General features: G+C 38.4%; 3 protein-coding genes across 4 annotated transcripts; 2 read left to right on the top strand and 1 right to left on the bottom strand.

Moving 5' to 3' along the window:
• Positions 1-2870: 2870 nt before the first annotated feature.
• LOC123865672 (cathepsin L-like proteinase) lies at positions 2871-17587 on the bottom strand. Its single transcript, XM_045906864.1, has 13 exons — positions 17485-17587; positions 16504-16600; positions 14843-14945; positions 13939-14050; positions 12623-12749; positions 8787-8896; positions 7973-8057; positions 6966-7040; positions 6336-6562; positions 5831-5957; positions 5121-5226; positions 4388-4572; positions 2871-3583 (listed from the first exon to the last, which is right to left on the bottom strand). Exons 1-13 carry the CDS (start codon positions 17549-17551, stop codon positions 3403-3405), a joined length of 1602 nt encoding a protein of 533 aa, XP_045762820.1. The 5' UTR covers positions 17552-17587; the 3' UTR covers positions 2871-3402.
• Positions 17588-19081: 1494 nt separating this feature from the next.
• On the top strand, positions 19082-20441 carry LOC123865101. Of its 2 annotated transcripts, XM_045905949.1 has the most exons (3): positions 19082-19109; positions 19345-19373; positions 20154-20441. In XM_045905949.1, exons 2-3 carry the CDS (start codon positions 19362-19364, stop codon positions 20430-20432), a joined length of 291 nt encoding a protein of 96 aa, XP_045761905.1. In that variant the 5' UTR covers positions 19082-19109; positions 19345-19361; the 3' UTR covers positions 20433-20441. The 2 variants fall into 2 exon arrangements, with proteins under 2 accessions (XP_045761905.1, XP_045761904.1); XM_045905948.1 differs by lacking the exon at positions 19082-19109 and having other exon boundaries at positions 19171-19373.
• Positions 20442-22323: 1882 nt separating this feature from the next.
• On the top strand, positions 22324-27122 carry LOC123865086 (pancreatic lipase-related protein 2-like). Its single transcript, XM_045905933.1, has 4 exons — positions 22324-22815; positions 25180-25327; positions 25726-25866; positions 26411-27122. Exons 1-4 carry the CDS (start codon positions 22698-22700, stop codon positions 27090-27092), a joined length of 1089 nt encoding a protein of 362 aa, XP_045761889.1. The 5' UTR covers positions 22324-22697; the 3' UTR covers positions 27093-27122.
• The last annotated feature ends 204 nt before the right edge of the window (positions 27123-27326 follow it).

Below are 27326 nucleotides of genomic sequence, written 5' to 3'. Positions count from 1 at the left end.
GCTAACAATTGATTAGTTTAGGGGAATAAATAAAATCTCTGCTATTTATACAATATATTTATACCTAATTAATAAAAATAGAGCAATGAGCTAAAGAAGCTTACACATTAATTGATCGGCTCATTGAGGAAGTATATTTTATAACCGACCACAGCAAATCAAGGGTTAGCACAAACCACAAACTGTTATAATAGTGCGTACATTTTGGGAAAGGACTAGCTACATTTGCCTCGTGTTATGTCAAAAGTACGGTTTGCCCATGGGTATTAGCAAGCACCTACTTATTTAGGTACTAGTCAGCGTGGCGGACTATTGCCTTAACCCTTCTTTAATCTGAGGGGAGGCCCGTGCTTAGTAGTGCACCGGTTGACCACTACACACACAACTCATTTTTGTTATAAACCTTTAACGATAACTCTAACGTAATTTTGACCGCCTGTCATGCAACCAAACCTTAGTGGAACACTTTTATTCTCGTGAATACACTCCTTTACAAAACTAATTAATGATCTGAAAACCGACCAAGTGCGAGTCAGACTCGCGCGCCGAAGGTACCGTACTCGTAACGTACGTAGGTAAGGTAATAAATACCCATTTATTCCGACATTTTGCACGATAAATCAAAAACTATTATGTATAAAAACAAATAAAAATCTGTTTTAGGATGTACAGGTATATCCCTTTCATAATATGAGCCCCACTTGGTATGGTTGTCTTATTTTGAAAATTGAAAATACTGATATTATTTGTTCATGAACATTTTTTTTGTGATGTAACCACAAATTCACGGTTTTCGGATTTTTTCCTTTACTTTTGCTATAAGACGTATCTGCCAAACATGATTCTAGGTCAACGGAAAGTACCCAATAGGTTTTCTTGCCATACACGACAGACGGACAGACAGACAAACAGACAACAAAGTGATCCTATAAGGGTTCCGATTTTCCTTTTGACGTACGGAACCCTAAAAACGAACCTAATCGGTCGTTATCGCCCTTCATTATGATTTCCAATTTGTTTTTTACGATAAGGTTTTCACGGTAGGTGCGTCGATACCTAAATATCCCATCAAAAGACGCCGAGATATTTTAAGGCATTAGGACTATTATAAGCGACATAGTCACTTAGTGACTAAGCTTTTCAATAAAGAGTAAAAAAAAAAAAACTATCGCCCACGGCGACTAGCCATGGACTAGTATGGGGCATGACGAAACTATGACTGTAATATACTGTAATGTGTAGTGTAATATGTAGTAGTTCAACTGAAGGACCACAGTATGGAACCTTTATAAAGGAAACTTCCCAAAATTTTAACAAATTTAAGTTTACGTTGTATTAAAATTCTTTGCTGTTAGACCGAATTCTTTTAAACCAAGGTTTTTGTGATCATAAAAAATGAGATTGTAGTCATAATTTTAAAAAGTGGACGCCATTTCGAAATACCAAGTCTTTGGACCGAATTCTTTTAAAATCGACATCTTAAGGTACTCGTAATTTCATCAAACTGTTCAAAATCAAAATTTAAAAAAAAAACTACCTATCTATTTCTTTCAGGTTAGAACGTTTTGCCTTAAGTCACATCTAGACAAATATAGTGCATCATTCTACATGTGATTTAAGTACTTAGTTATCTTCGCTACCCTGGGCTGGTATACGTCGAAGTTTAGCTGCCTTGTCAAGTCACAAGGATCGTAAGTACAGTCCGACAAAGCTCTTTTGGCGCGTGGCCAAAATCGGAACTAAAGCCGCCATATAGAGAAGTGCATTTGTTGATAGTTCGTTGAGTCGGCATAAAGCGACAACTGCGCCCCCACTCAAGTGCCAAAAGGGCCTTGTTACCCGACTACGGCAAAGCCGAAAGGAAGGGTTGTGATTTTAGCAGTCTGTGTATGTATGTATATATGTGGGTATGTAATTGGACTCTATATTATTACTCTATATACTCGTGAAACCTTAACCCGTACAAGCCATGACTCAAGTAACTAGTCCATTTTTACACCGCTAAAAGGTATTATACTTTGGAGGCGTGAGTTAACGTACAAAAATATATCAAGTACTGCATCGCCCTGCGTGCAGTTATACATTTTTGAACGGTTTAAAATAAATGATATGGTATAATTAAATGGATCAGTTAAGCCACGAACTTGTCCTCTAAGAGTAGGTTTAGGTCACGCGGTGCTATAAAAAAAAGCTTCCTGAGCCAATTGCTTCAGTCGGCGTAAAAATCAGCAATTTTTCTATGTAAAGACATCCCGGTTACCATTTGTGAACATACTTTACTATTTTAATAATTATTATCAACTAGATGACGCCCGCGACTTCGTCCGCGTGGATTTAGGTTTTTCGAAATCCCGTGGGAACTCTTTGGTTTTCCGGGATAAAAAGTAGCCTATGTGCTAATCCAGGATATTATCTATCTCCATTCCAAATTTCAGCCAAATCCGTCCAGTAGTTTTTGCGTGAAGGAGTAACAAACATACACACACACACACACACACACACACACACACACACACACACACACACACATACAAACTTTCGCCTTTATAATATTAGTGTGATATTTTATGATAAATATGAGTCGTGGCGCGTATTTATTAATTGGTGTAGATGCAGCATAAGATGGGAAAAGTAAAGCTAAGGAAAGAAGAAAAATGAAACCACTTTACTAGATTACACGTGTGGAATTTATTAACGCTAGTATGTACAATATATACATAGAATTAACGAATTTCAATGTCATTCGTTGCATATAATCGTTTCCGTTAAACAATACCAAGTTCTTTTACTCACTTAAGTTTCAGATTAAATACACGTCTAGATAGAACGTCACGGAAATTAATCTGTATAATATTACACACTTACTATAATATTTTATGTGAAAAGCGCCAATTTTGAAACAATCTTATTCATTTAGAGTTTAGATGACTAGATGTATACTCATTACTCTCCGTAAATAAAACATTTCTTTAAATTCGATAACATAATACCAATAACAAATAAGTAAAAAATAATGCTTATTTTAAGCTTAACTTGAAAATTCGCAGTTTGAAATTGTACGTAAACCCGAGTTTCCACTGTAAACATAGATAAGGTAGAAATGAAGGAACTTATTAATGAACTTGGTTGATTTTTAAGAAAACTATGTGGGTCGTGCGGAAGATATGGTCATTTCAGGAGCGCATGTTGCTAAAAGTTCTCTACTAAGTGGATAACTTTAGGAATCCTCAAACAGTTGCTATTTAGAGACTAGTTGATTTTTTAGATATGTAATTTTAGAAACATATCTCCCTTTACATCCCTTTGGACTCCCTTACTTATTATATGCAAATCAACAAAAAGGCTCTATCCAGACATGTTTGTAATCGAAGTTCTCTTCGAAGCCTTGCCTCTGACTAGACACTAGACAATAGGGTAGTAGGCAGACTCGAGTATATGGCAGTTGTTGTTGGTGGCAGACATCAAGATGTAGCCGTCCTGGCCGTAGTCCTCGCCCCACGAGTTCTTGACGATCCAGTAGTCCACGCCGTCTCTCTTGCCGTAGCCCACCACGACCACGCCGTGGTTTGCAGGTGCGCTGTTACTGCGGGAGAAATGTTTAAACTTTCGTGAAAGCAACCAGATGCAAAAATGGTGACCGAAGGCAGAGGAATAACCAGGAACCCGTTATTTCTCTACTTCCAACCACCAGAGGATAAGAATTGGTGATCAATCTTACAATAGAGAAACTAAACTGATAAATATCCACGCCAACGGAGTTGTTAGCTTGGATACTCTAAGAGGGGGAAGGATCATAGTTGAGTTTTTAGTATCTAACATTATCATAGATAAACATCGTAGGGGGTTGCCCAAGGTATCGCTGAATGGATGAGCGTGAAAAATCCTAAAAAATTTTCAAGCTTATTTCCACGAAGCTGTACATGGTAGCGAGAGTGTGTAAGCCGTTACTAGAGTTGGAGGCCAAGATTTGGGTCACTGTGCTAGTGAAGTAGTTTACGTTGAGACTCCCTTAGCCAACACTGAACCCCAACTGGATATTACCAGAAATTGTCCGTCAGAAAATTCTGATGGGCTCCACAAGGCATTCTGTACCTATATTTTGTATCCTAGATCCATTATAATTTTATCGAATCGGCAGTCTGTTTCTAGTACGCTCACTGGATGCATTCCAACCCGACGTCAGAAATTCCCTAAAGCCAAGCTCTCGATACATTTTCAGATTCACCAGGGAAAGGTGAAACAAATCACTGCAAACTTCTTTGCAAAAAAGTAATTTAAAAAGTTTTCAAAAACTTTGACTGTGGTTTGCACTACGTCATTTTCAGCCGGCACATTAAAGCGCTAAAATCCGCCATTTTATCTTGTTGCAGTTGAAAAACTAGCTTACCATGAGGGGTCGAAGAAAATTCCACTGTTGTATGCCGAAAGAGGGTCGTTCGCGTTTATAGACACAGTCACGGGCCCGTACTTGTACAGCGCGACCTTCATAGCGTTGACACTGAGCGGAGGGACCGCGGCGAAGCCTTTGATATTGTAGAACGAAGTCATGTTTTCTCGGTGGCATTCACCCATCTAAATAAGGAACAATCAGAACAAATTAATTAAAAACAAGAAATTTTAGGTAAGAAAGGAAATAAAAACCAGTATGCGAAGTGTTTCGTACTTACGTACTTTTTTATTTACATGGCCACCTTTTTGAATTTTTTATTATTTGTTGTTTAGTGGCAATATAAATACACAGTCTGTGAAAATTTCAGCATTGTCCATTACGATTAATTAGATACAACCATGATACAACGCACTGGCAGATAGATGGACAGAAAACAGACAGATGAATAGACGGACGGACAGTGGAGACGTAGTAATAGTCTTATTGGCACCCTTTGAATCTGAACCAGTGGTTAAATCCACTGGTCCAGGCTCAGAATATGAAATGAAATGAAATGAAATGAAATGAAATGATTCTTTATTTTGCGAATAAACAAACTAAGGCGATTCTAAAATCGATGGGTCCAGGTGACAACATATCTGTCACTATTACTTCCTTCACATAATTATGATAAACTCATAAAGAAGTTTCACTTCTAAAACCCGGTCAATATTTTAGCTGCCCCATTTACCTCGTCCAAATATAGCCCATATTCCATTTGCGTTGGAAGACCATGTTTGAGGATGTATTTGTAGGCACCATCTACTAGACCACCTGCACATCCCACGTTGCCGAAACTGAAAATGTCAAGCATATTGGTATTTCTAGGTATTTGGCATTGGAATTTCTAGGTATCGTTATATGTGACTTTAAACAACTAGAACCTATGAAGTAGCTTGCTTAATAGACTCTATTAGAGCGTTCTTTCATTATGCTCAAACTAAATTGAAAGGTTGAAATCTGTAGAGTGCATTTTGACTTTGCTTAGACCTAAGTTTCAGTTAAAACGAGACGGATTTCTGCCAGCGGTATAACGCTGTCTCATTCTAACAGTGTCTTAAGTTTGAGAAAAATCAAAGTGCGCTCTGTACTCAGCCACAGTGTTTGAACGAAACATGTCTATATTACGGACATTATGTGAGAAACGTTAATACTGTGTCTTGAGCCTGAGCCTACGCAAAGTTAAAGTACACTTGAAATCTCAGCCTGAGTGTAAGGTCGCAGGCCAAGATCTACAGAGCGTAGGTACTTTGACTTAGCTCAGAACGAAGTTAAAATGAGACAGACTTATACAGAGATCTATATGCGCTCTGTAGATATCAGCCTGAGTGCCCGCTCTATTTAAGCAGACACGTTTTCTCCGTGCTGGTGTAACTGCACACCGCAGAATGACTTACTTACCCCCAAGCGCAGTCAACCATCGACTGCTCAGCAAGATCGAGATCCCTGCCGCCATTGCTGCGGGCCAGAGCTCCTTCCACAGCGGCCGTTGTCGAGAACGCCCAGCATGAGCCGCAGGTCCCTTGATCTAAAAAAATAAAATAATGTCATTCGTTTTCCAGACCAGACATGACCGGCTTCGGCAGCCAATCTCAACAGAGACTAGATTGTGCTCAGGAACTATTTGACCTGAGTTCTACCGTTGCCATTGTTTTTTATCCAATATAGGTGCACGCTTGACCACAATGACACCCGATGGAAAGTGATGATGCGGGACGGGACTAAAATGGGATGGAACGTTAACCAATTCACTCTTGTTTTAAAGATACCCGGACTGTAAGTGGTAAAGAGTAGGTACTAACACTGATCGCTAGCGGTTTCTTCAGTGCCAGAACGGTGATCATGAACAGAGTTGAAGAATTGTTGAGCAATGAGCAAATTTTCCTCAAAATAAATTTTGACTTACTTTTAACAGAAGTGATGTAGCCTTCGATCCTCATATCGTAGTAGTCTGGCAACTCCTGGACCAGTGCTTCAACCTCCTCCTCGGTATGTGGAAAGGGAACAGATCCCACGTGCTCGCCCGAGAGTCTGGTACCCTTTAGGTTAGCCAGCTCCTCTTCAGTCCAGTCGGAGAACTTGTTCAAGGTCAGCGTGTAGCCCAGATTTTTCTTGTTGTGTTCTACGACTCGTCTGAAAATGACTAAGGATCAGTTTTACGTTTTAAGTGAGACGATTTCGTTGAATATAGCTATTTCGGTAATACACAAAAACAACAGATCTAAAAGGAATTCTATCCTTTTCCACGTGAAATCGAATAAACAGCAATATCTCCATAGAATCACCGTTGGTCAAGGTAACAAGCTGAATACATCGAAAAGGTAACTACTAAAATTTATAGCCAGATAATATCCTACTGTAAAAAAATCATATATCTAGTTGAATGATGTAAAAAAAATCTTTGTTAACCTGCATTTAGAACAAATAAATAAATGATTGATTGGATGCCCTTGATGATACAACTTTCAGGTAAACGTCGTTCTGTGAGATGCATCATGCAAAAGTATATAGTGTCACAAAATGGAAAATATTTTACCTCCAATTATTTTGGAATATTTCCTTCCTCATCTCGTGGTCGTCTCCATAGTTTTTGTTGTGACGATTGATATAGCTGAAACAAAAATATTAATATGCAACATGTATACAACGTAAAACATACCGTCGATGATAATATGTGTATAATATCATTGCATGCAGTGTCAAAAATGAAATAAACCATTCCAAAAGATTCCAAACCATTCAAATCTTCTCCGTAAGAGAGGCATTCGAAACCAGTGATAGTGCATTATTGATGATTCCAAAGCTCTTAGAAATTTTTATTTCTTTAAATAAGAATACTTTTAGGTATATATCGGATACACATAATATGTAATCCATACATGCGAAAGGAAGGTAACTTCTTTTGTTTCTACACGCTTAGTACTCAGCGGTTTTTAAAAATTTTGGAACGTTTCCTTTTTACGATGACTATAATTCTGGAGTCCCGATATAGATTTTGTTCAAATATTGATTTTGCTTTGGCAAAAAATCGGATGCCTCAAAATCGGGCGAATTGGATGGCAAAATGTAGAAAAGCGTTGTTAAAAAAAGTTGTGTAATGTTATATTATTATAATTATATGGTCCTCTGGAAAAAAATCATCAACAAGTGTATATAACACCCCCGACAAGTGAAGGTTACAGTAACTAGAAAAGAGCTGATAACTTGCAAACGGCTGAACGGATTTTCTTGGATTATAGCTAAGAACAATCTCGATCAAGCCACTTTTCAAACAAAAAAACTAAATTAAAATCGGTGCATTAGTTTAGGAGCTACGATGCCACAGACAGATACACAGATACACAGATACACACGTCAAACTTATAACACCCCTTTTTTTGGGTCGGGGGTTAAAAACACGTTCGAATAGCTACTAGTTTACTTGTAACAGAAATAACACATTCTTTAAAAAAAACTCTATTTTGCTAATTAATTTGAATAAGTAATTATTGGCATAGTTCTTGGTGGTATAGCTTAGTGTATGTTAACGGAATGTATATTCACCTGGCAAACGCCTTTTCAACATCGGACGAAAGGTGCAATTTCTCCATAAAATCGGAAGATTTGACAGTGTCTTTGCAAGTTGCGTCTGAAAACATAGTACTTAGGTATAACAAAACTGGTCGATTTCTGTACATCACACTAATTCACTATCACACACTAAAACACTTATAATATAAAGGCGAAAGTATGTGTGTATGTGTGAGTGTGTGTGTGTATGTTTGTTACTACTTCACGCAAAAACTACGGGACGGATTGGGCTGAAATTTAGAATGGAGATAGATTATATCCTGGATTAGCACATAGGCTACTTTTTAACCCGGAAAATCAAACAGTTCCCACGGGATCTTTAAAAACCTAAATCCACGCGGACGAAGTCGCGGGCATTCTCTAGGTGGTGCGTCTTGATTATAATACTAAGCATTAATTTCATTATTAAGTTTTTTCAAAGAACTATGGTTTATTGTTCTTCCTATTATTGTTTATGCTCTTCAAAATATGTCTTATAGACTCATGAGATTATGTGTTTAAAATTTTGATGCCACCGAAATGATAGAAACCGTCCACCGAAATTGAAATCAACCAAAATCTATACAAACAGGCTAATCTATACTAATATTATAAAGAGGAAACCTTTGTATTTTTGTATGTTTGTATTGAATAGGCTCAAAAACTACTGGACCGATTTCAAAATTTCTTTTACCATTACTTAGAGGGATTCTTCCGAATCCGTATAGGCTATATTTTATCCCGGAAAATAGAAAAAATAAATGTCCACCCGTGCGAAGCCGGGATGGGTCGCTAGTATTAAACAAACCTAGATTATAGTCCAGATCAGCATCTGCAGGTTTACTGAAGTCGTAATACCGGGACACGGTGTGATCTTTCAGCGTACCAATCCATAGGTTGCTGGCTTTTACTTCTCGTCTGTCAACAATGCAAACGTAACAGAGTTAAATAATAAAATAGCAAGCAAGTGAGCAGGCGGGTCACCTGATGTTAAGTGATTACCGCCGCCCATGAAAATTTGCAGCACCAGAGGTACCATCGATGCGTTGCCGGCCTTTTAGTAATTTGTTGGTCCGCCCTTTGAATAACCCCAGTAATTGTAATCTAGTGGGAACACCGCCGACAAGTGTATAAAACCGGTCAAGTGCGAGTCAAACTCGCGTTCAGAGGGTTCCTTACCTTAAAGGAATACGTGTAATTAATTGATAACTCAAATTATCTGCAATTGCAAATATAAATAAGAAATGAGACAGGAATTGAAAACTAAAAAGAGGAGAATACCATGTGCAGCGGCTAGACGAAGGCAACACGTAGTGGATGAATATTTGCAAGCAAAAGAGAGATATGAAACTGAAGCAAGGATAAGACAAACAGAAAGTTGGAAGCAATTTTGTACAAAACAAGATCGTGAAAGCATGTGGGACAGTATTTATAGAGTAATTCGTAGAACTAATAAACGTCGAGAAGATATACCACTAATAAAAGATGGAATAACACTCGATCCCAAAGAATCAGCAGAGCTCCTAGCAAAAACATTCTTCCCAGAGGATGATGAACAAAGTGATATGCCAGAACATAAAATAAAAAGAAAAAGAGCGGAAGAATTTTGTAGGGAAATAAATGACGATACACAGGATCCCCCATTTACAATCGTAGAACTAATAAGTGCAGTGAATAGTTTTAATCCCAGTAAAGCACCAGGCCTGGATGGATTCACGGCAGATATTTGTACAGCAGCGATTAATGTGGATAAAGAAATTTTTCTGTGTATCCTTAACAAATGTTTAGAACTGTCTTATTTTCCACAACAGTGGAAAGAGGCAGCAATTCTCGTTATAAGAAAACCGGGTAAAAGCGATTATAATGAGCCAAAATCATACAGACCTATAGGTTTATTATCTGTTCTAGGTAAGATTCTTGAAAAGATGTTTATTAGAAGAATAAGATGGCATATGTTGCCTAAAGCCAACACGAGGCAATATGGGTTCGTACCACAGCGAAGTACGGAGGACTCCCTCTATGACCTAGTACAACACATTAGAGAAAATATTACGAAGAAACTAATCAGCGTGATTGTATCACTGGACATAGAGGGAGCCTTCGACAATGCTTGGTGGCCGGCTATTAAAATACAACTAGCTGAAAAACGATGTCCTCAAAATCTGAGAAAACTAACACAGAGTTATTTGGAAAATAGAAAGGTTATTGTACGATACTCCGATACCGAATATAAGAAGGACGCAACAAAAGGTTGTGTTCAAGGTTCCATAAGTGGCCCAACGCTATGGAATATCTTACTAGACCCATTAATAGACAGCTTTGACGAAACAATAGTTCATTGCCAAGCCTTTGCCGATGATATCGTTCTGGTAATTTCCGGAGATTCAATACGTGAAATAGAAGAAAAAGCTGAAAGAGTTCTTCAACGTGCTTATGAGTGGGGATGCGCTAATAAATTACGATTTGCACCTCATAAAACTAATGCTATGATGGTTACGAGGAAACGTAAAGTCGACAACCCACGTATAAGCATGGGAGGAACTCCAATACAGATCGTCAATGAAATAAAAATACTTGGACTTACGATTGATCACAAATTAACGTTTAATAGTCATGTTCAAAACATATGTAAGAAAGCCATAAATATCTATACGCCATTAGCTCGAACAGCAAAAATACAGTGGGGACTGAATCCGGAAATTATCAGAACGATATACAAAGCGGTAATTGAACCGATAATAATGTACTCATCCAGCACATGGGCGCCGGCCGTAGAAAAAATCACAACACAAAAGAAATTACGTGCTGTGCAAAGAGTATTCGCACAAAAGATATGTAAATCCTATCGCACAGTGTCCTATAACGCAGCAGTGGTTCTTGCCGGACTCATTCCATTGGATGCAAGAATCAGAGAAGCTGCGCAGCTTTACGATGCGAAAAGAGGTAGACCGCCGTTGATATTAACTGATAAGGAAATCGAAAATAGAGTCTGCTTCCTTTTTGCTCCTCACCCCGCCAAGGAGCCGAATATAGAATTTTCTTGTTTAGAAGATATGGAAGAACTGACATTAGTTGCGCACGGAATAACAGGACTGAATATATTCACTGATGGAAGCAAGACAGAAGATGGAGTGGGTGCAGCTCTGACCTGTTGGGAAGATAGGGAAGAAACGCACAATAAAAAGTTTCGTCTCGAGGCTTATTGTACAGTTTTTCAGGCAGAGCTGTACGCGCTCTATCAGGCCACAGAATATGCCTTTAAAACGACTACAAATCAGGTGAATATATTCAGTGATTCGAGATCCTCTCTAGAATTACTAAAAAACATACAAGTTTTTCATCCATTAGGCTTCGCTATAAAAAATAATTTAATAAAATTAGAAGAAATAGGTAAACTCGTAAAATTATTCTGGATACGAGCCCACGTAGGGGTGCCGGGCAACGAGAGGGCAGACATGCTAGCAAAGGAGGCAGCAAACGAATTAAGAACACAAGCAGACTATGACAAATGCCCAGTATCCTATATAAAGAAAATCATAAGGAAGGAGACTATAAATCAGTGGAACCAAAAATATATAGAAGGCGAAACTGCAAGCACAACTAAAGTATATTTCCCCACAGTGGAACTGGCGTACAAATTTGTAAGGGAAATAAACCTAACACCAATTTTGGTTCAGGCAATGACTGGACATGGAGGTTTTGCCGCCTATCTTTACAAATTTAAATGTAAGGATAGCCCGTCATGTGTCTGTGACCCGGAACAAGACGAGACTGCTTTGCATGCCATTATAGAATGCCCTAGATACGAAAGAGCACGGGAAGACCTACAGCAAATAATAAAAGTAAATTTAACCCTGCAGTCGATCCCTGAAATTATTATGAACAGTAAAGTAAGAAAAAGGTTTTTAAAATTTTGTACATGTGTAGTAAATAAAACATTAGATAGAAATAAGACAAGATAGTAGCTAATTAATATTAGAGCCCATAATTATTGTAAAAGTAAAATAAGATAAATAGATAAATAAGTAGAATATGTAAGAAATTATGTATATAATATATTAATGGAATAATATGTTACATATGCATATAAACAGCAGCTTAATAGAATAAAGTAAAAAACTAAGGCTTTAGCATAGAAATCATGATCACAGTACAAAAAAAAAACCTGTTTCATGACAATCAGAACAGAACAAGGTTAAAAAAAAAAAAAAATGCCGTGTTAAGCTATACAAAGTCTCCGATAACCATGTCGGAGGGTTGCCAGCAAAACATACTAAAAAAAAAAAAAAAAAAAAAATATAAATGTATTTTAATATGATATAACTACAAATCATGATTTTCCAAGTTTTCCCTTTACTTATGCTATACAACGTGCTTCTTGCCAAATTTCATGATTCCACTTAAAGTAAATAGGTACCTATAGATTTGATTCCTTTGCGAGAGTGGCATAAAAAGCCATATTTTTTGATCTTGTGTATTTCGTATTTTTTTCAACTTGATATCTCCACGCATTCCTGAGTAAAACGGTCATAACGAAGTTATCCTATAAGGGTTCATTTTTCCTTTTGAGTTACCGAACCCTAAAACCGATCAAGCACGAGTTGAACTCACTTGGAGAAGGTTCCGTAGTCTACAAATACTCACACCACAGGTATATCGAAGCCATCTGCGTCTTGGTAAGCATACAGCATCTGTTCTACTTTCTGGTCATCTTCTTCATTCTTGTAGTACTTCCACACGTCGAGTACCCTGTCGTTGTAAGTTTCTTGGCCTGAAAATTATTTATTTTTGTAGTTACGGGGAATGTATTGTACTGAATTACTAATGATTAGCTTATGCCCGCGACTTCGTCCGCTTCTATTACACTTCCAAACCCCTATTTCACTCCCTTAGGGATTTTCAAAAAATATTTCTTAGCGGATGCTTACGTCATAATAGCTATCTGCATGTCAAATTTCAACCCGATCCGTCTAGTAGTTTGAACTGTGCGTTTATAGTCAGTCAGTCAATCAGTCAGTTTTTCGTTAGACTAGCTCCTCCATCGAGGGGCGCCAGCCAGGTAACCTCCCAGTGTGCCTGGATGCTGCTGGTCCCTTTTGGATGCGTCCGAGGGGAAGAGCAGTGTTCGGGCCGGTGCGCCCCGGTAACATGGCTAATAATTTCTCTTCGGAGATATTGTTGGCTATGGCTAATGACCTGGCAGGGGGGAGGTTTCTCCGCGTGTCCTTCTGACTAGCAGAGGGCACAGTGGACGAAGCGTAGGATGGGACGCGGGCGACATGCGCGTCCCAGGGTCGGGGGACGCACTTCGTTGGTGCGTCCCGGAGGTGCGGTGGTGGGGACCGAGCAGGTCCCCAGTGGAGGGTCTGCCTCGGCCGACGTCGCTGGCTGTGTTGCGGTTGTTTGCTTCGGCCGTTCCCGTGACCCAGTCGCCAGGCGACGCGCAGTAGCGCCGCTGGGGTTTAGTGGGTATTCCGGTCGCCTCGGCCGGCGAGTCCCACATACCCGCCCTCCGGGGGGATGCGTAAATGCATTCCCCAGCGTCAACAAAAAAAAAAAAAAGCTCCTCCATCGACCTCGCTCGAGAGGAGTTTCTGAAAATCCTTTCTTACTGGGAATCTACAAACTTCTTGTTAAAAACAATGTCTTAAAAACATGACTGTGTCACTCGAGGTTATACCTGTAAGGATTTCAACGTGAAAATTCATACTTATATTCAAATATTAATCTATTCAGATATTTAAAAGTCATGGCGGGATAGTGACATACATACATACATACCTATCTGTACCAGATTCTCATTCAAATTCTTTCTAGTATCTTCTTAAAAGTACTATTATAAGAGGCTCTGTGTTAAGCCGCGGATGGACGGACAGGCGAAAAAAACTATAAGAGTTCCTTCTTGACCACGGTACCCTAACAATGATCGCTAACAAATATCTCATCGATGGTAACTTTACCTTGATATTCGAAATCGGCGACGGATCCCAGGAAATTCGTTGCCGGACCTTCAAAGTCCTTTTCTTTGCACACATTTACATTCGTTTCTTCTTCATTTGTTACGGGGTTGACCTAAAAATATTTATTTAGTCATCATCATATTTCTACAAAAATATGGCAAATTACAGATACCTATACTAGGGTGGTCCTTATTCCTAAGAAAAATTTTATTTTGACAGCTGGTAGCGACCTCTAAATCTTAACAAAACAAAAAACAAAAAAAAACTTATTTCATATTTAGAGGTCTATAATCAAATGAGAAAGTGCCCCGGGGATAATTCAAAAGTCGAAAAATGAGGATCACCCTAACCTATACAGTATACCTAGTTTACAAAAATCTGGAAACCGCAGTCATAGATATATGTAAATATGTATTTTGTTTCTAGAAAGTGACTAACTACAAAACATTAAAGATTGGCTAGTATTCAAACTAAGTACGTTTGTAATTTGTCTGAAAAGCGCTGAGGAGCACATTTAGGTGGAAACAAACGACTAAGGCCCGGTATCCACCTAGGCGGAGGGAGATAAGAAGAGATGTGTACAGTCAACCAATCAGATTTTTACAAAATGACGTGATAATTTTTTCGCGTATCTATTTATGAATCTGATTGGTCGACGGAACACATATTATCTCCTCTCCTCTCCACTTAGGTGGATATCGGGCCTTAGGCCTCATTGACACGAGAGGTTTTTAACATCGGTTAAAAAGCGTCCATATAGAACAAAATATACATGTATTCCCAAGTATCTGTTCACACGTAGGTGTTTCTTTTTGAGGTACGGAATCCTATAAAGAAATCATTATAATTTGATTCCGGCTTTAGGGTTACTTCTCTTAAAGGAAAACATGGCGTAATTACTTACGACAAACTCTTTCCCGTATTTCTCATCGTTTTCACCGACGATGTAATGCTTGACAGTGCCTCCATAGTAGTCCACGCGAGATTGGTTCAATTTATCGCTGTACCTAAAACAACATTTAGAGGTAAACAATATGTCTGTATGTAAATACTTTATAGTACCACAAAACACAAATGACAGGTTACAAAAAATAGAAATAGTGAGTCAGAGCCCGGCATCCGGCGCACATATGGCGGAGCGCAGCGCAGAGCATTTTTCACAGTCAAAATATTATCGACATTGCCCTCATTGAAATAATGTCTAAAATCAATTGTGCATCCGTGCGGATACTCGCGTATCCGCGCGCAGTCCCGCGCGTGCTCGCGTATTCTCTGGTAGAAATTCGCATAATGTATCACGCGATTAGAAAACTTCGCGGGCATGCTCTGCGCTGCGCTCCGCCATATGTGCGCCGGCCCTTAGCTTCCCAACCCGTTGTACTATATCGGTTAGGTTCTCCTACGGATCTCCTAATTTCTGCAATAAGGTACATGATGGCACGGGTCTGTCCACGAAATTCAAATTTAATTTGGTTTCTCGCAATTTGTAAACTAATACGACAAAGTAGGCTTATGGGATTTTAATTGCGCCAATGACAGTACCATCCTCACAGGTTTGTATAAAAATCTTTACTTGAAAGGGTCCATTTTAAGAAATGAGTTATAGTATCGACTTGTTTGTGAGTAACTCATGTCAAACTCATTATTTTGACTAATTTCTTAAACTGAACTCTTTCAAGTAAAAATTTTTATGTAATCCTGTGAAGATGATACTGCCACTGGCGGAATTAGAATGCCATTAGCCAACTTTGTCGTATAATAATAATAATTTCGCGGGCAGACCCGTATCATGCACCATAATTAAACGTAGGGAAACTCGCCCTCCAACGCCCGTTGAGTGCTTCTGAGCTTTCTGATGAGGCCCATAATGTAGTCTGGCTGAAGTGGCAATGAGCAGAGCATTTAAGTAGTTCGAAAAATTGATTGAAGAAAAGTTAGAGATGCATGCCCAGCATCGAACCACGGACCTCTCAAATAGGATGTCCTCACAATCCCCGCTTTAATTAATTAGTACTGTGTCAATAAATGAATGAATGAACATACTTTTAACAGGGCTCTCTCCGTCACTTGCTTCATACAATAGTAGTTCCAATTTCATTTGAATATTAAGCAACCAAAGTCCATGAAATTTTGCAGACATATTCTAGAAAATAATATCTGTGCTGTTTTAGATTTTTCTAAAAATATGTAGTTTTAAAATTACAGGGGCTCAAAGATTTGTATGTAAATTTTTAAGACCGCGTAACTTTGAAACCGAATATTTTAACAGAAATCTGGAAAACCACAGACATAGATATTAGTTTTTAGAATATGTCTGCAAAATTTCATGGACTTTGGTTGCTTGATATTCAAATGAAATTGGAACTACCTACGTTTGTATGAAGCGAGTGACGGAGAGACCCCTCTTAATGTACACTAGTACAGAAAAACACGTCATACAAAGCAAAACAAAATAGAGGCAGGTATAGGTAAGTACAATTTGGCGGCCTTATCGCTACCTAGGGATCTCTTCCAGGCAACCAAAATGGTATTGTATCTAGTAATAAATTATTGTAAGTCACTTACCATATTTCAAAAGGTTTAATAACACCAGTTAGAATATCAATTGCATCGCCTTTCAGGTGATATGCGGGTGGCCACTTCAAAGTTTTCGATTCGCCTTCTGCAAAATTGAAATTATTTTACTAACCCCCGACCCAAAAAGAGGGGTGTTATAAGTTTGATGTGTGTATCTGTCTGTGACATCGTATCTCCTAAACTAATCGATTTTAATTTTGTTTTTTTTTTGTTTTTTTTTTTTTGTTCTTGTTTTGATCGAGAGTGTTCTTAGCTATAATCCAAGAAAATCGGTTCAGCCGTTTGAAAGTTATCAGCTCTTTTCTAGTTACTGTAACCTTCACTTGTCGGGGGTGTTAGAAATTTTTAATTTACACTTGTCTTGATATAGTCCTGGATGGAAAGGTTATTTGGAAGATTAGAGGAGTCGTCCATCTATGTATTTCTACACGATACCCGTGACTTAATCCACATGGATTAAGGTTTTTTATACAAATCCCGTGGAATCCCGTGGGATTTTCAAAAAACTAAATCCACGCGGACGAAGTCGCGGGTATAATCTAGTGTCCTTATACAGGCTGTTTGGTAATTAGTATATAAAGACGACACGTGCCGATCCTACTTTGATCTGATAAATACAATGCTGAAGTATAATGATGAAATAAAATTAAAAAAAAAATCCATACAAAATTTAAAAAAAAAATTATGTCAAAGTTTTCATGACCCTACCGTGCTCTAACTCACTGAGATCGTTGGCCATATTTAGATATGCCAAGGCCAACGATCTCAATGAGTTAGGGCACGTTAGGGCCATGAAAACTTGGACATAAAAAAAAAATTAAAATTTTGTATGGAAATTTTTATAATTTTATTTCGTCATTTTACTTCAGCATTGTATTTACCAGATCAAAGTAGCACGGGTACGTGTCGTCATAATATACTAATTACCAAACATCCTGTATATAAGCAAATACCAATTTGATTCCTTACCCAAAACATAAGTGAAGCCGGGGTCAAACGCTGTCACTAAAACCAAAACTAAGAATAGGGAAGCCATAATGGCTAACTCTTGACTAGTAATGGGGAAAAATTCAAAAACTCTGTTATTTATAAAATTTATAACTTCATTAAAAAGTAAGGAAAAATTAGGTTAAAGAGGTTTATACATTCGATTGGCTCATTCAGGAATTTTTTAACTGAATATCTACGGTAAACTTAGGGGATGGGGAATTATTGATGAAAATTATGAATCCGAGACATACTCGCTAACTATAGCGACGTGATTTTCCCGGCACTTTAGACCTTCTGGAGTTAGGTTTTTTATTATCAGTTCGAGCAAGGTCTTATGAGCCGCGTGTAATTGATTATTGTAAGAATAGTCTATTAAAATTTAAAATGGCGCTACATAAAAAGTGGATAAACCTTTGTTCCTGTGAACATTCTCCTTTATTTTAATTTTTAATTTGATAAAAGTTAAAACGAACCCAAATTACCTAGTGCCTATACCTATTGTTATTTGTTATGTTATCAGTATCCCCCTGATTAAAAACGAAATTTCGACTCATTATTTTTTTTGAATCAAAAAAATGCCAATTTATTTGTCAGATAAGGCTTCTACCGAAATACTTACTAATAATAATATAATTATTATTTAGTGTCCTTTTACTAGACTAGTCTCGGTTAACAATCCTTAATTTTTGAAAATTTCCTTGAGGTTGTATTCAGGAGGCTTTAAGGCGATTTTAATGATTAAATATTGCAGCCACCTTCTAGGGGCCACTAATACCTTCCGATTTCATGACAACATTTACCTGTCTGTGGCTGAGATTTCCTATCAGATAAGATATTGCAATAAGACTATTACAATAGACGGTAACGACACGATACTAACACGACTCTGAAGACGCGACTGCAAAAAACCTACACAACAGCTACCATAGCAGAACACGCATATTTCGCGAAACATTAGGATTAAGCATCGCAGGCTTACTACAAAGCACGGGTCTCCTCTTAGAACGAGAAGGGTTCTGGGCCTGGTCATAGACCTGGCCAAGTGTGGATTGGCAGACTTCATACACCTTTGAGAACATTATGGAGAATTCTCATGCATATAGGCACTGCAGGTTTCCTCATGATATTTTCTTCTTCAACTTTAAAGCAAGTAATATTTATCCTTTGCAATGTCAAAAGCCAAAAAAACAAGTAACGTCCAACTGTTGTCAATCTGCCAAGTGGACAACATAAGAAACATGATTAAATTCAGGATCAAACCGAGAGTTCCCTCACTGTAATTCACTCTGCCCGGGTTTGAAAACCAAACCTTCCGAGTAAGAGGCGCTATCACTTATAATATACGAGAGTGAAAATACAGTACAGAGTGAGAGTGAATAGTGACAGTAATGTCATAAAATTTGAGCCTCGATAGCTCAACGGTTAAGGAGCGGACTGAATTCCGAAAGGTCGGCGGTTCAAACCCCACCCGTTGCACTATTGTTGTACCCACTCCCGGCACAAGCTTTACGCTTAATTGGAGGGGAAAGGGGAGTATTAGTCATGAATAGCACGGCTAATATTCCTTTTTAAATTTAAAAAAAATCGTATCGTCGCACTATAATTAGGCCGTCGTGCGATATAAAGGTCGTAATTCAAACAATGAGATGAACCGGTATCGTCTTTTGCAGTGAACAGTTATTTATAACCAAGTCGAACTGTCACATTTGGGGTCAATACGGTACTTTTATATTGGTCGGTATATAAAGGCTTTGTTTTGGCAATCTTCGGTAGAGTTTTTACGACAGGTGGTCGACTTTTTTACGAGTGCTTAATTTTTTTTTGTAGTCGTTATCTCACTTTAGAAAGATATCGAGATGAATTTTGTGGTAAGTGAAAAGACATTTTTAACCCTCGATACAAAAAAAGGGGTGTTATAATTTTGACGTGTGTACCTGTGTATCTGTCTGTGGCATCGTAGCTCCTAAACTAATGAACCGATTTTAATTTAGTTTTTTTTTTGTTTGAAAGGTGGCTTGATCGAGAGTGTTCTTAGCTATAATCCAAGAAAATCGGTTTAGCCGTTTGAAAGTTACCAGCTCTTTTCTAGTTATTTTAACGTGCTGTAACCTTCACTTGTCGGGGGTGTTATAAATTTTTAATTTACACTTGTTATGATATTTTTATATGTATAATTTAGATAGAGTCTTCTAATTTTAATTAAATAAGTAATTTAACCTTTTATCTCTACATTACTTACTCTTACATTATTTAAGTCGTCTTTTTTTTGTATTCATTACAAGTTAGCCCTTGACTGCAATCTTACCTGGTGGTAAGTGATGATGCAGTGTAAGATGGAAGCAGGCTAACCTGGAAGGGGCACGACAGTTTTTATTAAACCCATACCCTTTTGGTTTCTACACGGCATAGCACCGGATCGCAAAATCGGTTGGCGGCACGGCTTTGCCGGTAGGGTGGTAACTAGCCACGACCGAAGCCTCCCACGAGACCAGAAAAGATATTTAGAAATTAGTTATTACGACCCTCACCAATAAGAAATACGACGCAAAGAAAGAGAATCTGCGCCCTTTTTCTTTGCGTCGTTCCTCATTCCTTCCATGGCATTATTCGCTTGATTAGATCTCTTACACGAAACATTTCTTTTCCAGTACATATCCCTCATCTTCCTCTCAAGTCTTCACCTCATAGCTGCGTACCCTAAAGGCAAGATCCACCTCGCACTGGAGCAGGCAATGATGAAGAAGCTGCACAAACCCTGGCGCACCATCGACATACCCCCAGAGTACCCCAGGAAAGGGGAGTTTGCGTGCAAGGGAGGTCTGTGTAAGACTAAAACCCCCTGCAAGGACTGTCAGGGGCCAGTACCTTTGGACGTCAATTGGCAATATTACAATTCACATTCAAACAATAAAAACAATAAACGCTGATGAAACAATTGTTGTTACCTTTATTTCAAGTAAGTAATTTTTGACCCCATGGTCCAAGATGTAGGATGCCCTTTCGAATTCCGTTTCTCTAACACTACCTCCCTAGAAATAAATGTAGAGCTATCATAATACTAATACAGGGTGTAACCAGAACGCTAGCAAAAACGAAGACAGGTCATAATGATTACTGATAAGATACCATTAAAAAAACTAAGATTTTTCTTTTTTTTTAATCCTGTATTTTTTAAAAGTTCACAATATATTGCAAACAAAACATCCGAATGACGCTAGAGGTCAACGAACGTTCCGTAAATAGATCACTCGAAGTCAATGCCGCTTCGTAGGTGACCCGAGTTTTGCACGCTATACAATGCAGGGTCGAAAAATACTAAAACTGCAAGATAAGGCAAATGCTTAATGGCATTGGATTGTGTTAATTAAGGTAGTATAATGCTGACGCTAAGTTTTTGCTAACCTTCTGGTTACACCTGTATATTCTGTGGTAGAGCCCAGTATCGTACATAATATGTACATAGGTATCTAGTATCTACCTATATCTGCGTCAAAGAAAAAGGGTAATAATAATCCAGGTCTTTGGATATGGCAATATATATTAAGCTTCATTTATGTCAGAGAAACTTGCGGCATACCACAGGATTGCATGGTAAGTAGGTACCTACTATGATTATTTAAAATTGCCACGCTCCTTTTCAAAAAGTAATTGGGAGCATATCTCATTGTAAAAAAATGTGACATGTACCATATTAAATCAAAAAAAAAATTGGTTGTCTGTAAAGTCGGTTTACTGACGATAGAACTTGAACGTGACAACAAAGGCCGATTGTGCTTCTTTGTCGCTCGTTCCGCGCTCTCGCTTGCACTTCAAGCCTTACATGGAACGTCTCAGAGCGAGGTAACGCCGCATGAGTCATGTTTTTTCGTGCGTGCAGCCGGCTCTATCGAATTATAAGACGTTGTCACGTCAAAAAAAATATCAAAAGAGAAGGGGTAATTGGCTAGAGATGAGGAAGGCTGAGGATCAGGTAGTGGTATTCGTTGTGGAAGGCTAATGTCCAACAGTGGACAGTGGACATTCAAGAGCACTCGTGATGTTGAAGAAGTACCTGCTTATTTGTGTACGAATCTATGGCGTAGCCATAAGTTTTCTAATCACACTTCACATCACACTAATTTTTATAATATTATAAAGGCGAAAGTTTGTATGTATGTGTGTGTGTATGTTTGTTACTCTTTCACGCAATAACTACTGAATGGATTTGGCTGAAATTTGGAATAGAGATAGATAATATCCTGAATTAGCACATAGGCTACTTTTTATCCCGGAAAATCAAAGAGTTCCTACGGGATTTTAAAAAACCGAAATCCACGCGGGCGAAGCCGCGGGCATCTTCTAGTAGGTGAATATAAGTAGCTAAGCAGTATAACTATATTACGCGACAAGCTGAGATGGCAATCGAAGTATGACCCGCACGTCACCCGCACTCACCCGCATCGGGTAAGCGCGGGGGCTGTCACACCCCGATTGCCATCTCAACTAAAGTACTAAAGGCACATGTTGAAATATTACGAAGTACCTAAGTAAACATGACACATTTTAACCTTTGTCAACAATCACAATAAATAATTAACAATAACACTGTCAACAAGCCCAAAACCTCATTTAACTTTAACAAAACGTGACGTTTTCCAACTATGTTGCATGTTTTCTTGTGATACTTTCCTCAGATATGTTCCTACCTATGTTTATCATAAATCTTGTACAGTTCTTTCACCATTCTGCTAAGAAATAAGACATTTTAAGTAATTTATATTAGTCTACTTAGTTTACGGTAGGCTGTTTAGGAGGTTGGTCGCTGCACGGTTGCTACATTAAAAAAAATTAAAACTTTAAAGCTGTACTAAGCACCTACCTATACCTACCTACTATCAGTCATCAATCTTTACTTTAAACATAGGAAGCAGAATTATTTTTAAAAATGTGGCTGCATAAGCTTCGATCTTTGTCTATCTCCAAAGGACTAAAAAAAAAAAAAATGCCACCTTATATTTTTTCGCGCCTTTGTACGAAAACCAAGGTCAACAACCGTACGAACTTACGTGTCTGGATTTAAAAAATATTCACGCGCCATCATGGAGTCATTGTTTTTGTTTGTCGAAAGAAATTAAAGTTCATCCACTCAATACCTAATGGGATTCTAAACTTTTTATAATGGTGATCGGGATATTTTGATTTATTTAGTGTCTATGACGATGTTGGTGCGTGTGTGCGCGGTTTTGTGTGTGTCACTGGTTTTACTTTTTTTTGTAACATGCAAAGATCCAAGGGCTGAGGAAGGTTACCCTAGAGGATTCATGTCAGTATGTATGTGTTTATTTTATCCAAGTTTTCATCATCTTATCTCATCATCATACACCCATCGCTGGCTCACTACTGAGTACAGGTCTCCTCTCAGAATGAGAAACATTTGGGCATAGTCCAACGCTGGCCAAAAGTTGATTGGCAGACGTCATTGAGAACTATATGGAGAACTCTCAGACATGCAGGTTTCCTCACGATGTTTTCTGTCACCGTTCAAGGAAGTGATATTTATTTGGAGAAAAGTTAGAGGTGCATGCCCGGGATCGAACCCTCGACCTTCCGAATAGGATAAGGACACCTTAACCACAATCTATTTTGCTTCTTTTCCTCCTTTTTAACCCCCGACCCAAAAAGAGGGGTGTTATAAGTTTGACGTGTGTACCTGTGTATCTGTGTATCTGACTGTGACATCGTAGCTCCTAAACTTTTACTAACTGATTTTTTTGTTTGAATGGTGGCTTGATCGAGAGTGTTCTTAGCTGTCATCCAAGAAAATTGGTTCAGCCGTTTGAAAGTTATCAACTGTTTTTAACCCCCGACCCAAAAAGAGGGGTGTTATAAGTTTGACGTGTGTATCTGTGTATCTGTGTGTCTGTGTATCTGTCTGTGGCATCGTAGCGCCTAAACGAATGAACCGATTTTAATTTAGTTTTTTTTGTTTGAAAGGTGGCTTGATCGAGAGTGTTCTTAGCTATAATCTAAAAAAATTGGTTCAGCCGTTTAAGAGTTATCAGCTCTTTTCTAGTTTTCTTGTAGAAAAGAAGGTTAGATAACCGTTAGGTTCATAATATTATGTCAATTGACAAATGTCAAGCTGTCAAGATGGACGTTGCCTAAATACATAATTATTTATTTGAAAATGATGTTTTGGAAAACTCAAATACTTTGAATCGTCGGGGGTGTTATAAATTTTTAATTTACACTTGTCTAGTTACTGTAATCATTACTTATTTTTTAATTTACACTTGTCTCAATATAAATTGCTAAAGGGATAAATTATTTAGATGATTCAAAAGCGCTTGTAAAAGTTTACTTGAATGAAAACTTAATTATTCTATTTTATTCTGAAGGTCTTTATTAAAGGTTCTAGAGGAAATTGAAAGTCGTGCATTTTAATTTCTTAAATAGTAGACAAAAATATTAACGCAACGCACTGTGAAAATAATAGTGTGCTAAGAAAAGCGTTGAGAAAATTTCGCCACAGTAAAATACTTAGCTATAATTATGTGGTGTTGTATAACAGTCGTTATTATAATTTGAGATGTGTCCTAACAAACAATTTAGCTTTCGTGTCTCAGATAAAGAGTTTTTGGACTAGGAGCCAGCGCGTGCCAGACCTTCGTTATTTTAAAAAAGCTGAAAGTTTCTCTACGAATTGCCCCAGGGAGGAACAATCATCGACTATGAAGCAGGGATCTAGTAATACCTACCTTCTCCAAATTTCATGTCATTAGGCAGACTTGACAAAGCGATGGTGCAACGAGTAACATTAACCGCCTCACCCGACATGTTTCGTAAACATAAAATTATGGCTTTATACCCGTAACAAGTAGGTACGTAGTAGGTTACACCCATAGATACTAACTAGGTAGGCCTATCTAGGTACATCAATGGTTACACCTATTATACAAGGCCGAATTAGGAATCGATTTCGGGGAGAGTTTTATCAGGGTCTTTACGGACCTACTTGTTTCCTTTCATAGGTGTTTTTTTTTTGTTTCTGGTTGGTTCTGGTCAGTAGAATAAGTCTTTCAATTTGATATTTAAACATGATTTAAACAATGAGAGCGAACGAGCGTGTTTTTTTCTTATTCAAGATATTGGACAATATATTTATTGAAAGAGTGTAGGTCTGCAATTTGAAAAGTCGAGGAGGGGTTTGAACCCTCAAAATTCCTCTTGTTAACCGCAAGAGAAGTTTTGAGTGGTGGTCGCCAAGGTGGACTTATAGTTTCATAATTATTCAATGTCTGCATCAAAGACCTGAAGCATTTGTTCCAACTTTATATCTAGGTACATGGAAAACCCTTGGTAGAGCAAGCGTTCAACAATACAATATTATAACTAGAAAAATGTACTTAACTAGAGTCTTGAGTGTAACATTTTAAATTAATCGAACCAACCATAACTGTAAGTAAATCTGTCAGTTTGGAGGTGACTAATCATGAAGTTTTCCAATCTCTTTCTCGTCCATACTAAATGACGGATTTAAGCACATTAACATTACAGAATTTTTTTAACTTTGCAAGGTATACCTTATAAGTTAAAGCTAGATCCTTTGGACAGAGCTCCATTAAAATAATACAAAATTAAATGAAAAGACCAAGCAAAACTTCTGGAGATGAGTCATAACAATAGTTCTTTCAGGTCCTGGGTCAGAAAAGCCAGCCTCCATCCCACGAAGTCAGCTAAGGTACCTGTACTTCGTGGTACAAGGCAAGGGTCGCAGCAGACAGAAGTACACCTACTGGGAGGCCAAGAACATCGCCACCGACCCTAGGGTAGACTTTCGTAGGTAAAAATTGCATAGAAAAATCATTACCATACATAGCTAATTACAGACCTCTGCAGGAGTAAGATCTCTTCTTTTGCACACCATTCACTTCTGTTCTTGGTCAGTTGCGTGCAATCACTGTCTCCTACTAGTACAAGTACGTTGGGCTTGCTATTTCTGGCCTGTTTATGAAGCAACTTGATCATCGCCATCTTGGCGCTGCTGATGGCAGCAGTGAGCGTTATGTGAGCCTACTCCGAACTAAATGTTCCCGAGTACGGAACCCTCGGTGCACGAGTCTGAGTCGCACTTGGCCGGTTTTTTTTTCCTTTTTCTGCCTTCTCGCTGTCGTCGCGAAATCGTGCAGTACGCAATATTACATTGATTTTTTTATAACTACGTTTCCTTCGATATTCCAGGAAGACCGTGGTAATTGCCATCGGTTACTTGGACAGCACCAGCTTCCCCATATCCGCGATGTTCGCCAACGAGTACGAGGCCAGGGACTACAACGTCATCCTCGTCGACAACCAACGATTCGCCACCGTGCATTATTACTTGTAAGTTTTTTATTGTCTTTATCATTCAAATACTTATTATGCTCCTTTATAAATAATCGGGTAAAATCGTTACATTTCCTTGATAGAAAGAGAGCCAGCACGTGCCAGACTTTCGTTATTTTATTAAAACTGAAAGTTTCTCTGCTTAATGTCCCCAACACAGAGAGGAACGATTAGCGTGTGCGTGCAGCATGTGCCTGCTCTTAGTCCATCATAAGAAGGTTCTGTACTTTGGTGCATCTTTATGGCTACATAGTCAAAACTTTGTTAGTAGGTATCAATCCCGCTTTGAATGTAAACGAAAAACAACTTTATTTATTTTATTTGATGTACCGAAACATAAAATTGCTTACCACGCATTTTTGTCAGTAGGATGGTTTAGCCACTATTGAAACCTGACTACCACCAAACCAAACGCAAAACAATTTAAAAATTAGAAATCCCTGAATCCCTCTGCCATAAATTGAACTCCAGACCTTCTACAAATAAGAAACAGTAATTACCACTACGCCAGGTTTGAATATTGTTAAAATTTTCATTACAGAGCGTCGCGCCTGATGCGTCCCGTCGGCAAACACGTCGCGGAAGTTTTGGTCCAACTTACTCGATCAGGCCTCGACCCTTGCACGACTGAGCTCCTCGGCTTCAGTCTCGGAGGCCAAACCGTCAGCTACATAGCCAAGAACTATCAGCAGATGACCGGCAGGAATATCTCAAGGATAACCGCACTAGAGCCTGCTGGACCATGCTTTAGAACTTTATCATCTAAAGAGCGGTTGGATGCTTCAGACGCTGATTTCGTTCAAGTCATCCACACAAATATAGACGGTTATGGAATGGCTACCCGAATGGGACACGTGGATTTCTACGTAAACGGAGGTGAATTCCAACCAACAGATTTAAACTTCCTCCCTTGTAGTTCAACATGCAGCCATTTTAGAGTTCTGACCTACTGGTTATCTGCAATGAAGAACCCTGACCAATTTATTGGGATAAAATGTCGTAGCGTCCAGGAAGCGAGAGATGCTACATGCTATGATAAAGCTCCTCAATCGATCAACGTAATGGGGATTAATGTAAACGTCCACAATGACGGTATATTTTATTTATCTACAAGTAAAACATACCCGTACCATTTGGGGAAAAATGGCTTGAAAGCCGAATACGTCTTTTGGAGGCAAATCAGCCACGTGAATGACGGAAATGAAACAGAAGTGTATACGTGAAGATATCCTATTTAGTATATAATTTACTAAATGTATGGAAAAAATAAAAGTGTACAAACCTAACTCTATAGTCATAACTACCTACTCTTTATTTAAAATAATACCTAACTACATCTTTCCCTGAGTTATGAGTACATTTAAGTATCACTTATGGCAACAAATAGAATTATAATCTGCTTAGATTTTACCCTTCATGTACCAAAATGCGGTTCGGCCATGGTCGGCCAGTTCGGC

Source organism: Maniola jurtina, chromosome 5, assembly GCF_905333055.1.
Source record: "Maniola jurtina chromosome 5, ilManJurt1.1, whole genome shotgun sequence".
Taxonomy (NCBI): Eukaryota; Metazoa; Arthropoda; class Insecta; order Lepidoptera; family Nymphalidae; genus Maniola; species Maniola jurtina.
The sequence above is the reverse complement of the archived record's forward strand: the minus strand, read 5'-3'. Positions and strand labels throughout refer to the sequence as shown.

Coding starts and splice junctions, on each gene's coding strand:
- LOC123865672 (XM_045906864.1), bottom strand. CDS start 17,551: ATGGCTTCCCTATTCTTAGTTTTGGTTTTAGTGACAGCGTTTGACCCC. Junction 12,750..13,938: donor CGCCGATTTCGAATATCAAG/GTAAAGTTACCA, acceptor AATAATTTTCAG/GCCAAGAAACTTACAACGAC. Junction 7,041..7,972: donor GTTGAAAAGGCGTTTGCCAG/GTGAATATACAT, acceptor TTTTTGTTTCAG/CTATATCAATCGTCACAACA.
- LOC123865086 (XM_045905933.1), top strand. CDS start 22,698: ATGACGATGTTGGTGCGTGTGTGCGCGGTTTTGTGTGTGTCACTGGTT. Junction 22,816..25,179: donor TAGAGGATTCATGTCAGTAT/GTATGTGTTTAT, acceptor TAGTTCTTTCAG/GTCCTGGGTCAGAAAAGCCA. Junction 25,328..25,725: donor CCTAGGGTAGACTTTCGTAG/GTAAAAATTGCA, acceptor TCGATATTCCAG/GAAGACCGTGGTAATTGCCA.